The sequence below is a fragment of the Alexandromys fortis genome, unplaced genomic scaffold (genome assembly GCF_014885135.2).
Source record: "Alexandromys fortis isolate MF-2015 unplaced genomic scaffold, M_Fortis_MF-2015_v1.1 scaffold_6, whole genome shotgun sequence".
Lineage (NCBI taxonomy): Eukaryota > Metazoa > Chordata > Mammalia > Rodentia > Cricetidae > Alexandromys > Alexandromys fortis.
The window spans coordinates 11,583,163-11,595,894 of NW_026067902.1; the positions used below are offsets into that span (position 1 = coordinate 11,583,163).

Consider the following 12,732-nt stretch of genomic DNA (forward strand, 5'->3'; position numbering starts at 1 on the left):
AATAATTTTAAAAATCAACAAACTGTCACACATGAATGAACTTTCCAAGAGGAGTAAACGTGCTATAAGAACTTAACCCTAACGTAGAACATCTTAATCTTTTGTGTATCACCAAAACTCCAGAAATCAGTAAGTGCCCAGATACCTGTGGCCTTCTGGGTATATAATGTTGTACCATTGCATGGTAAGTGAAAAAAGTATGGTTGTAGTCACCCTAATGGAGCAGCCAGGCTTCAAAATAAAATAGCACGATTACGCCCTTTAGCCTTTTAGACTAATTGGTCCTAAGAATCATTTCTGATTAGAGTAACTGATGTGCCTGGAGATCCGGGGCAAGAAAATGTGTCTGTGCTGGCAAGATCGAAGTTAAGGGCGGGCAGGCATGGATGCAGAGGCAGGAGCATGGCTGCCCTGTGCTGCCTCACTGTGGACAGTTACATTCCCTGTTAGAAAGCAGCCTACACCAGAGTCTTGCCCCAGTAATGTAGAACGGAGTCAAAAGCTGCACAGAAAGGTCTAAAGAAATGCTTGTAACTCCAGGGAGTGCACTTGAGCTCTAAGCATTGCTTACCCTTGGATTTAACAACCGGAGCCATCACCAGCGTCACTGCTCAAGGCTTCCTGGCTGTTCCCGGAGGAGGGAGGTTGTCCTGGCTGTGGTTCTCTACTGAGGCACAGGATGGCGGACTGTATTGCACTCTGCATTCCAGAAACAAAAGCTGCTGTGTGAATCAGTGTGTTGCCTCTGTGAGGGCATCAAGAGGAAGGGCCTGTGGGAGGAGTCAGGGCAAGACCATTGCCTATGGCCCTGCGAATGGATTCCAGTGTCTTTGTCCAGGGAATTGTAACTGCTCTTCCACCTCCCTCCATCCCCTTCTACAGAGTCACAGTGTGGCCACCCTCGTTGGACATCTTGTTTCAGAACTCCCTAAGGTCAGATGTTGAGATTAAAGAGGAGGGCTCTGAGCCTCCGAACCCTCCTGGAGGTCAAAGTGTGTAAAGTGCTGTCAGCAAATAACTGGCATATAGTTTTAAGATATACTGAACTCAAATACCGTCAAATCAGAATGAAGTTGGAATTCTTCCTGTTGTGTGTTTCAGATTTAATTAGTCATCCAGTGCTGGCCACCTTCCCTATGCTCCTGGAGCAGCCCGACGTGATGGATGCTCTCAGGGTGGGTACCATGTCCCGTGATGAAACCTGCTGTATCCCAGTAATTCCCAGTCCCCATTTATTGTCTAGCGAACTCAGCCTCGTCTTCCCAAGCATGGTGACTATTACTCCCAGGTACCACCTACCCTGATGCAATGGCATGTAAGATGCCCTAGAGGATGCCGGGAGAGCAAAACTCCAGAGCAGTCAATGTTCAGTCAGCTGAGCTTCAGGAGAGTCAGGGTGTGCATAACATTCTTTAATTGAACTCAGCACACTGTGCTGTCTGAAACAGCAGCTGAATAATAAAGTGGAGAGGTTGAAAATCTCTGATTTTCTGTTAAATTTGAATCCCCAAAGCCGCTGTTTTATGTCTCAACCTGAAGCATTAGGGCCAGCCTTGTGACCATGCAAGGCTCATACACAGACAATATGTAGGTGCCAAGGCCGAGTTTGTTTTGGAAGCCTCAAAGATATAACGAAAGCAGCAAATGATAATCAGAACTCTGCCTCATTAAAGATCCTTAGGTGAGAAGGACCTAACGAAAGGCTGGGGCTTCAGTTTGACCTGCTGACAGGAATGGTGTCACAGGTGTGGAAGGATCAGCAGAAACTTTGAGGCAGATTGAATCCAATTTGGTGTGATATATGTGGAGGGGCCATGGGTGGCCAAGGTCAGAGTCTGCATGTGGAGAATGAGGAAGGCGGGGGTGATGGGCGACCAGGACAGTCCACTGAAGGATGCTTCCTCATGTCCAGGAGGATTGTGGCCTTGTCAGCTGAGAGTGATGTCACGAGACTCAGAGGCGGTCTTACAGAACAGACCCAGAAAGCACAGGCACAGTTTTAATTCATGAGGTAAGCTGTGCCCAGTGTTCTTGGACACAGCTTTCTTGAAGAGCATAGGAGAACTTCCAAAGGGAAGCCATGGTTCAGTTATAATCCCATCTCATGGCACAACAGTGGGCTTTTCTGGTTGAAGACATATTTTCTGGATTTAATATCAGAGGAGCCTGCACAGCAGAGCAAGGCTATTTTCATATTGGAGTCTAGAGACAAAACAACAGGCCCGCAGCAAGCTGAGGATCTTAACCGATACAGGAAGGACTTGGGAGAGGGAGAGGGCCAGGTGTCCTTTGCAAGTAGAGGTCAAGAAAGCAGGCAGGCTTCCCAGTGGAGCGCTGAGAAGCAGCCTGGGGTAGGGTATCTTTAGTTGTTTCTCACTAATGGTAGCCCATCCAGCATGACTCCATCCCATAGTTACCTAGGGATAAAGGCTGGTAAAAGGCTACATCTCTTCTAGAACCATCTGGAATGAGAGGCTTTCTCTTTGCTATCTGCCCACGTAGGAAATGGAAAAGTTTGACCTTGGGATTTACACACCTTTGCCCCAAGTGCCTGATCACTTCTGCTACCATTTCATTGGCCAAAACCAGTCATGTGATCCTCTTAACTTGAAGGGAACTGGGAAAGATGGGCTTCTGTTTGATACCGAAGGAAAGGATTGGGTCTTGGCGAGGTGGCAGTGACCCCCACGCCTGCTTTCTATGCCCACCGAGTCCCTCTGTGTGAAAGCCGCCCTGCTTTCTGTGAACTAAAAGCTAATCAAGTCTTTGCACCTGACTGACAAACAGTTGGCGGGTTTCCAGACTGTGAGTCTACGTTACTCAGTGGTTTCACTTTAAGTCATAGTGTCTTTTAAGATTTACATTTGAGGTATGTGAGTCTCCTGGCTTTTCTTAGCTGAGTTTAGTTTGTGATTCGTGTCCTAATAACAATGACACCTGGTCTGCCATAAAATGCTGTGTCTCTGGAAAGGGTCTCATTCTAGAGGCTGTAGGCTGGGGTGTCACAGTCCCAGGAGGCAGAAATAGCCCTGCCCATACCCAAACTTCATGGTCATCTCATCAGCACATCCTTTCTCCAGGAGATGAAGAGGGGGTCTCTTTCTCAGCACCATGTGACCATAGGCACCTGTCCTACCCACGAGGGGCTGATGCTCTCAGGTTCCCTGTAGAGTTCAGTACTGATAGGTAATTACCTATAAATATACACAAATCAGCCCTGGACAGTCAGCCTGGAGGCTGGGCACATTTTGCCAGCCTTCCAGACTGCCAGGGCCTTGCTTTGCCAAGGTCTTCAGTTCATCCCTATGTGGGTTCCGTTGATCTCTGGATTCTCTGTTTAATGAAGCTCTGTGAAGCCTGTGGACAGGCTGGAGATGTTTACTTGCAAATCGACCTTCTCTCACATCCCACCCCATCACCAGGTGTCAGGCAGAGTCCCTGGCATGGGGTACTAGGCAGGGCTTCCTAGTTTTGTTGCTGTTTCACCTTGGAAGCTCATGACTTCTAGGCCTTGTGTGTGGTTGGCAGGCATTTGCTTTACCCATTCTTTTGGTAAGTTTGTTTTGCCTTATAGTAACCACAGGCTTCTGAGGTGTCCTGTGCCCATGTGCCTGCCTTCCCTGTCAGGCTGGTTCTGAGTTGCTGGCAGTAGTGTTGCCTCTTGTGTGTTAGATTCTGTGCAGCAATTCTGACCCTGCCCATGACCTTAACTACAGGGTGAAGTTACAGAAGGTGCTGCCAGGACTTGTGAGTGGTCTGACTAATTCGGCGTTTCTGTTTCCTTCTTTAGAGTTCATGGGCCGAGAAAGAAAGCACACTAAAACGATCAGAAAAGGTAACGATTTTTCCACTGACTTCGAGACTGATTTTCCATGCATTTTAACAAGGCCTCTGCTTTAGGGAGGCAGCCCTGGGTGTAACCCCTTACTCCGCTAGGCCGTGCAGGTCATTGTGGCTGCACAGACATGGTCTAAGAAAGCAGCATGTTTGCCCTAAACAAGTCAGTCATTTCAGACCTGAGTTTTGCTTAATGAAGTAGCCTCTAAACCAGCCTTGCAGTTAGCTAGCAAATATCCTTTATTTACACACCTGCAGAAACCTGGTCTAGCCAGGCAAGCCTGGCCTTGACCAGTGAGGCGGGATATCACTACCAGAATCCACTAGACAGAAAATTCCACAGGCGTTTTCTGTTTAAAACCAGGTAGTGACTTCAGACAGGCTTTGCAGGGTTCGGTGTCTTTCCCACAACAAGGCTACTGTTGTCAGGGGAAAAGCAGCCTTAGACAGCGTGTGAAAGCTCTGTGTTCCTACGAGCATGCGCTTACAGAAGGAGGCAGTGGCTACATCCGACCCATGTGCCCCTGCCCATGTGCCACATGTGCCCCGGACAGCTATGGGTGTGGCCCCACACAAAACTGTAAATGCTCTTAAAACACTGAGATTTTTTAAATTTTATTTATTATGTATATAGTGTTCTGGGCACCAGATCTCATTATAGATGGGTGTGTGTCATCATGTGGTTGCTGGGAATTGAACTCAGGACCTCCGGAACAGCAGTCAGTTTTTTTAACCTCTGAGCCACCTCTCCAGCCCAGAACACTGAGATTTTCTGTTGAATTTTTTTCATGGTTTTCAAGAGTTAACTTTGCAGACGATGCATTGTGTCCCAATGTCAGAAGGCTGGATACACCTGAAAGTGTTAATTGTTTATAAGAAATATAAGAGGAAAACAAAAGAACAGTAATAAAAAGCTACACCTTGGTCAGGAGTGGGAACTGCAGCCATTATGTTGGTACCTGAGCCTCCACATGACAGGTAGCACTGCACTTACCCAGTCTGCAGTTCTGAACCTTTCTAGAACAGCAGTGAGTGAGTGCCACCCCATCCACTGTGTGCCCGACCCTCCACCCTCCGTGTGAGCAGCGGCTGCGTGTGCGGAGGGTGTGCAGAGCTTCCTGCTCTCAGGCAGTGGGCTCTGAGACCCCCACCTCCCCCGTTGGCTCTGTCTGGGGAGGGTATGGTGCCCTCGGGACTGAGGAGCCCTCATTCCTCCCTAGTAGTCTCCCCTGCTTGGGCCTCTTTTCTCCAGATCCCACAGAATGTTTGCCTCTTCTCTTTGTTTTTTGTTTGTTTGTTTGTTTGTTTGTTTGTTTGTTTTGAGTTAAGTTCTTATTCAGGCCCCTCGCTGGCCTGGATCTTGTTAAGTAGACCTGTTTGACTTAGAACTCAAGGAGATCCACCTGCCTCAGTCTCCCTAGTGCTGGGATTAAAGGCGTGCACCACCGTGCTCAGCCCCACTTCTTTCTGATATTGAGACAGTTATTTCCAGCTAAGTCTGTACATACAACTTGCATTTTGTGTGCATGTGTGTGTGTGTGTGTGTGTCTATGTGTCTGTCAGACTAGAGTCGACTGCAACACTTTGTCTACTTGATGGAACATGTGATGCCCTCAGTGGTGCATAGGAGACACACGCTGGTCTCACAGAGCCACTGCAGAGTTCTTAGGGAGATCCGCTAAGCGCTACTTCGCAGTCAGACTCTCGCTCCCACCGCTCAGAGCCCATTCCCTGCGAGGTCCTCTGTCCTACTTCTTGGTGACTTTTAGCAGACAGCTCACAGGGTTCTGTACTTTGAGAGCAATGACCCCAGTCTCCTCATAGCTCCTCTGTGGTGATGTTTTCCCAGAGAGACCAAGAGCTCCTGAAGGCCGAGTTCCTCCTGGTTTACCATGACTGCGTGCTCCCTCTTCTGCATTCGACACTGCTGCCCCCGTTCAAGTGGGCAGAAGAGGAGACGGAGGCTGCGCGATGGAAAGCCATCGCTGACTTCCTCAAGCAGAGCAGAGAGAACGAGGGCTCCCTGAAGGCTCTGCTGTCACCAGACGGGGTCCACGAACCATTTGACCTTTCAGAGCAGACCTATGACTTCCTGGGGGAAATGAGAAAGAGCTCAGCCTGACAGCAGCCATGGCCCCGCTCCCCACTGGACCCTGGGAGCTCAAACGGCAGAACCAAAAGAAATGGACTGGTTAGAACTTAGGTCATATTCTTTTGTGTACAAATTCTATTTTCAAAGAAATATCTAATAATTTTGTTGTATAAAACAATAAAATACATTTTATAAGGAATGTTGTTATATCTAAGTTTAAATTTTTTTCAAAACACCAACCAAAGTGTCAAACTGAAGGTACAGGTGTCTACAACAGCACAGCTTTTTATCAAAGGCAAAATTTGTGATTATCCAAGAAAGTGACAATATAATCCACCAACTGGAAGGAGATATTTCTAAGACATAAGACTGATACAAGCTTAGTGTGCAAGGGCGGGGCTCGGCGGTAGAGTGCTGTCTCGTGCTTCTCGGGCCCTGGGCTCCAGCCCCAGTATTGCAAAGACAAGCAGTCTACTATGCAGATTATATGAACTTTGGGCTATTATTGATTATATTATAGGTTCATTTGAGAAATTGTGTTGTTAGGTATTTAATTCAGCCTAACGTTTGGATTGATTTAACCCAGATAAGAACAAATGCAATCATTGTCTTTTCAAGTCAGTATAAAAAGTCTTCTGTCAAAAAAAAAAATATTTTACCCACATTGAAGTGGGGTGCTTACATGGATTCATGGAACATCCAGGTCTTCGTGCATCTCAGAGAAGCTCACGACTACTGCAAAATATCTCAAACCTTTATCATTAACAATATTAGCACCCGCCATTCCTCAGGTGCCTGGCTGTGCTGCCAGGTAGCCTGGTTAAGAGTGAAGTACCAGTGGCCATTCCCGAGTACCTGATGTGTCTGTCGGTACACTGTGGTAGCTAGGATGCAGGTTCCGATCATCACCATTGAAGAGACGGACCAGGCAGGTTATATGACTCGCATAAGGTCAGAGCCAGTCAGCGGCATAGCTGATATGCTGTGTATCATGTCTGCTGCCTCAGAGGCTCCACCTCATCATGCAAACATGAGAATTACATATGCACACAAGCAGTACTTACTACTGCCAGTCTGCTGCCCCATGGCAGAATATTTTTTAAAAGAAAAAAATGTGCAAATAAAATTGAAGAAAGGTATTTGAACAAAAATATGGACCAATGGAGAAGAGGTCAACCTCAACCGTTAGAGTCCCTGAAATACATGTTTAACAGTGTATTGACTGATAAAAGACCTTTATTATTAGAAATTTGTCATATTTATGACACTTGTGAGCTATTCCAACTTCCACTAGGCCCAAGCTCTTAAAGGTCCCTTTTTGACATTGCCATCCTGAGACTAAGCTTACAACCTGTGGAATCTAGGCGGACATAGACATACTTAAATTATATCCAAACCACAATGGTCCTTGATCTCAGAAATTAACATGGTTTAGCAGGATTCCTGGCCCAAAACAGGACGGGCAAGTGGGAACTTGGCCTTGAAAAGAAGCCTTTGCTCTGCCACTGTGTGAGCCCCTTTCCGCCCTCAGTGACTGGCAAGGGCATACTGGGCTTTTGCTTTTGGGCCACCAACCAGCTCCCAATTCATGATGGGGAGACTTGTTAGTTATAAATGCTGGCCTTGCTTAGGCTTGCTTCTTGTTAGCTCTTATAACTTAACCTCTTCATCTACATTTTGCTTGGGGCTTTCACCTTTCTTTCTGTATGTCCTACTCTGTGTCTGCTGGCGGTTGCCTGACTGGCTCCGGGCATTTTCCTAATTCTCTCCTCTCTTCTTCTCTCATTCTTAGATTTCTCCTCCTACTTATTCTCTCTGCCCACCAACCCCGCCTAGCCCTCTCCTGCCTAGCTACTGGCCATTCAGCTTTTTATTAGACCAATCAGGTGCCTTCGGCAGGCAAGGTAAAACAAATGCAACACATCTTTACATAATTAAAACAAACACAATACAAAGTACTTACATTGTTAAACAGATGCAACACAACTTGTACCCAGTTAAAGTCCTGTTCCACAACATAAGGGGCCATTGAGGACACCCTTTCTGTCCATCACTCTAAGGCACACTTCCTAGATGACTCCTCTCCTCCTCAGGGTCTCTCCAGACGCTGTTTCCGGGGATCCTGCCTAGTCAGATGTGTACAGGGACTCCAGAGCCTCTGTCCTACCCAGCCCTTGAGTTGCCCCTCCCCCCCAGTCTCCTGGGGGCCTGTCTTTAAAGGAACTTAAGACCAAGTCACCACCATGCCCCCTGTGAAGTCAGGTATTTCTGTAGAATCCATGTTTTTGTTTTAACTGTTGGCTTGTTCTGGGCCTGGGCCTGGGCATTCGGGATGAAAATGAATGCCGGCGAGTTCCTTTCAATGGATGCAGGCCAGGAGGACCCGCTTTCAGAGCTCTCGGGCCGTCTTCCCTGCTCATTTGAAACCTGTGGACAGTTTCAGAGTTTTTGACACGTGAGGAAAGTACAGAGACAGCCACAGACAGTTTGGGTGGCGCTGAGTCAGAAGAGGAGGGATATGGCCAGACAGCCTGAATAGAGGGGACAGCGCCGTGGGGTGATGTGGCCCTCCCCGTGAGAAACTCCTCCTTTTCTGTCAGTGGAATCTTGTTTTTTTTCAGCAAAACCTCTCTGACTTTTTAAATGCCACTTTTTAGCCTCCAAAACAGGAAAGGGTTGTCAAGGAGCCAAAAACATCCTGGAAACAGTCCCGGGGCATGAGTGTTGAGAGGTAAGGCTCAGCCTGTAGGGGAGAGGAGTGGTAGGAGAAGGCAGGCCAGCACAAGCCTTCTGCACAGGGGCCTCCCTGGAAGGTGAGGAGGCCCCTGACATCAGATGCATAGAAACTAAACCATGAGGCCCATTCTTCCTTAGACTCAGACTCCTAGCCTCTTTATTATGGCCTTAACAGTCAATGTGTGTCTGTGTGTGCGTGCGTGTGCGCATGTGCGCATGTGCATTTGTGTGTGTGTGTGTGTGTGTGTGTGTGTGTGTGTGTGTGTGTGATGCTCAGAGGATATTCTCAAATTTCAGTCCTAGACCACCTCATTTGGGAAGGGTCTCTTGCTTTCTGCTGTGTGTACCAGGCTAGCTGATCTATCATCTTCCTGGAATTCTCCTGCCTCTGCTTCCCAACTCAATGTAGGAGTGCTGGGATTACAGGTGCATAGTGCATCAGATGTATGTGGGTTCTGGGGATCCGAACCCAGGTCCTCACACTTATACAGCAAGCACTTTACCCCTTGAGCTGTTTTCTTAGCCCCTCTGGCCACTGCTTGAGTGTTTTGTCATCAGGTCTGCTGGAGGTCCCCATGCCTGGGTGCTGGAGATGACCCTAAAGGGTAGGGAGTCTCAGGCTTTGGTGACTCCATGGTGTTGTCTGCTTCTGTGGAGTCTCCAGAGTCTATAGCATCCCTATGAACAGGGCAACTAGCCTGCCCATCCCAGGAGCATCTTGGAAAGCCGTCATCTCAACAAAGGACTAAGGAGGCAGAGGTGTCATTTGTGAGGGGAGGGCTTCGTCAGTCTGTAGTGTGCTAGGATACCGTGTGCAGGGCGCCCACACTTCCTCTTGGGGACAGCATTCCCAAGTCAGCGGAGTTCTCTGGCAGAGACAATCATCAGACCCCATTGTCAGCTCACTGCTGTGTATTCTCTTTCCTCGATACCAAGAAGTGGGGACAGAACCCTACTTCCTTAGGTGCCTGCACATCTGAGGGCCGTCATTGTGTACTCTCTCATTCATTCAAAGTGGTGCTGGGGCAACTACTATCCTACCAAGATGAGCGCTGTTCCTGTCCTATCTTACAGCATGTTCACAAATGACCTGTAAGCACATAAAACAACCTCAGAAGGGAGGGTAATGATGCCTGTGAGGTCCTACAATGGTGTCTCATTTTTGTGACATTTAAAATCTAACAGTTCAGGTTGTGGCCATAGCTGAGCTACTACACAAACACAAGGCCTTGAATTCAGTGCTCATATTAAAAAGTGCCAAGTGCAGTAACAGCATGGACTAGAGAGGCAGGGGCAGGCAACTTCCTCCAGGGCTCACAGGCAGGCCAATCAGGTAGGCAGCTTCCTCCAGGGCTCACTGGCAGGCCAATCAGGCAGGTGGCTTCCTCCAGCTCACTGGCAGGCCAATCTAACTCACTTGGTGAGCTCCAGGTCGGTGAAAGACCGTCTCTGAAAACAAGGTAGATAACACCCGAGGAAGCCCTCCAGGCTCTGTGTATACCTGTATACACCTGCACAGCCAATCAATTCCAATAGTTCTCTAACTCACACATTAATGGCCTCATGGCAGCACAGTCAGCAATATATGTACAATACAGATTCCTGTCGGGATGCTCCCTTTCCAAAACACTACCTGACCTTGGGGCCATCTCAGCTCCAACATCCACATTCCAAAACTGTAGCTACAAATATTCTCTGTCCCACTGGTCCCCTGGACTGGCTTTTCTCTGCCCACGTGTTCCCAAAGAAGCTTTTGAAATAATCACTCTGAGGCTTAATATTAATTACATATGCTTTGACCAATTAGCTCAGGTTTCTTATTAAATAACTCTTACATTTTTATGATTTTATTTTTTATCACGAGGCTTGTGGTTCATTACCTCTTGTTCTTGGGCGGCTACATGAAGTCTTCCTGAGTCCACCTTCTTTCTCCCAACATTCAGTTTAGTTTTCCTTCCTAGCTATATTCTGCCCTGCCATAGGCCAAAGCAGTTTCTTTATTTACCAATGGAAATAAAGCATATTCACAGCATACAGAGGGGATTCCCACATCACCCCTTTTCTGTCTAAATAAAAAGGAAGGTTTTAACTTTAACATATAGTAAAATTACATATACAAAACAGGTGTCAAGCAAGAATTACAGAATTACAGTTACAATATTTCTGTGAGTCTAAAGTTTCATATCTAACTTACCTCTTATCATAACTAAGGAAAACTATAACTATCTGTCTTCAACCCCATCAAAGACCCAGAAAGATATAATATTACCTAAGTAAATAGGAAGCACATTGTAAGCAACTTCCTAGGCTCTAGAAATGACAGAGAAACCTTGCTACCTGGACAGTCACCCAAAGTTCTTCAAAAAACTGTTTGGGGACCACATACGTCACTATCTGTCGAAATCCAGCCAAGCTCCTGGTATCCAGCACAGTGATGGCATCAGCTTGGGGAGGGAGGAATAAGGGATAAGGAAGTGAGCAGAACAGGCCTGAACTGCCACACGGGTAGGACACGGGTGGCCTATGGCGTCTGACTCAGTGGTGACTGACACAGACTGAGGCTGTGTGCAGCTGCAGGCAGCAATATAAAACGGAAATTACTAATGGATGCAGCTCACCCTCAGGACTTTGGTACTTCGGTTTAGTCTCTTACGCTCTACAGGGCAGCTTGGACCTTACCCTGCTCATCTGTGTCGAATGCTGCCAGCCAAGATTAATGCGGAACTTTGTCCTTTTTCAGAGGCCAACTTGGAGGCTGACAAAATAGCAGGAGGGGGAGGAGGAGGAAGGGGAGGAGGAGGAAGGGAAAGTGGAGGAGGAGGGGAAAGAGGAGAAGGGAAAAATTGAGAGAGCTCATCATTTAAAGCATCCACTGGGGTCCTCCCTGTTGCCAGGCAGCATTCAAGCTGGCACAGCTGTCTACTAAGAGGATACTCCCATTCTCCGGCTCTCCTGCTCCCGTGAAGCCTGAAGAAGGGCAAGGCTCAAGGGCCAGGGACACACAGCAAGTAATCTCTCTCTCTCTCTCTCTCTCTTTCTCTCTCTCTCTCTCTCTCTCTCTCTCTCTCTCTCTCTCTCTCTCTCTCCCTCTGTCATTAATGTGGTAGGTTTTGTTTTTTCTGAGGCATGGCTTCACTCTGTAGCCAGGGCAACTCACTCCGTAGCCAAGGTAGGCCTTGATCTCATGAGTGATCCTCCTGCCTCAGCCTCCCAAGGTCTGGAATTGTAGCTGCAAACCACCATAGCCACCTGACTTTCACCTTTCCTTTCCTCTGCTACCGCCCAGTCAGGACACGGAGGCCATTTGAAACCCAGAGCTGGACACAGGATGCAAAGATATCTCCAAAAGCAGCCTTGGATGCCTGGCCTAGTGAAGGGGAAGAGCCCTGGGAACCAGAGAGCGTGTGCAAAGCTGCAATAAAATGCCTGACGAAAGCAACTCAAGAAAGGAAGGGTGTGTTTTAGCTCACAGTTTGAGAAGACAGTTTCGTGTGACAGGGAAACATGGCTGCTAGGGCATAAGGTAATGGCCACACCGCCTCAGCAGGCAGGAAGCAGAGTGAAGAATGCTGGCGCTCAGACCCCATCCGTGACAGGGTCACCTCATTTAGGGCAGATCTTCCCACCTCAACCAATGCAGAAACTCCCTCACAGACATACCCGGAGGTGACTTGTCTCCGGAGTAGATTCTGTGGAGGTGGTAATCAATGCCATGAAGAATTCCTGGAAAGAAACTCTGATTGCAAACCCTGACTGACTGGGACAGCAGGGAAATGGGAAGGTTGGGATGTTGTAGGCCCACAGCCTAATTATCTTATCCTGTCTCTTAGCTTTAACCCTCCAAGCAGGTATTTCCTTGCCTGCTTCTAAGGTGGACCTAACATCCTGTTATTAATAGATTAAAAACCTCTTGGGATTTATTAACTTAGCAAACCACCAACTCAAATGCAAACACCAAGGCCATCAGCAGACAGCATCTGAGGCCCGAAAGAAAGATGCTTCCACTCAAGTATTTTAAAATTACTTTGATTTAAAACTCTCTTTGTTCTGCAGCTGTAAGACTTTAT

General features: G+C 47.6%; 1 protein-coding gene across 2 annotated transcripts in view; it reads left to right on the top strand.

Moving 5' to 3' along the window:
- Positions 1–6,128, top strand: part of Nphp1 (nephrocystin 1) — a 54,997-nt gene extending 48,869 nt beyond the window's left edge. For both annotated transcript variants that reach the window (XM_050134387.1, XM_050134389.1), the window contains exons 18-20: positions 1,102–1,175; positions 3,791–3,835; positions 5,687–6,128. In XM_050134387.1, the coding sequence (XP_049990344.1) occupies positions 1,102–1,175; positions 3,791–3,835; positions 5,687–5,959 (392 nt within the window). In that variant the 3' untranslated portion in view covers positions 5,960–6,128. The remainder of the gene's footprint in view (positions 1–1,101; positions 1,176–3,790; positions 3,836–5,686) is intronic.
- The last annotated feature ends 6,604 nt before the right edge of the window (positions 6,129–12,732 follow it).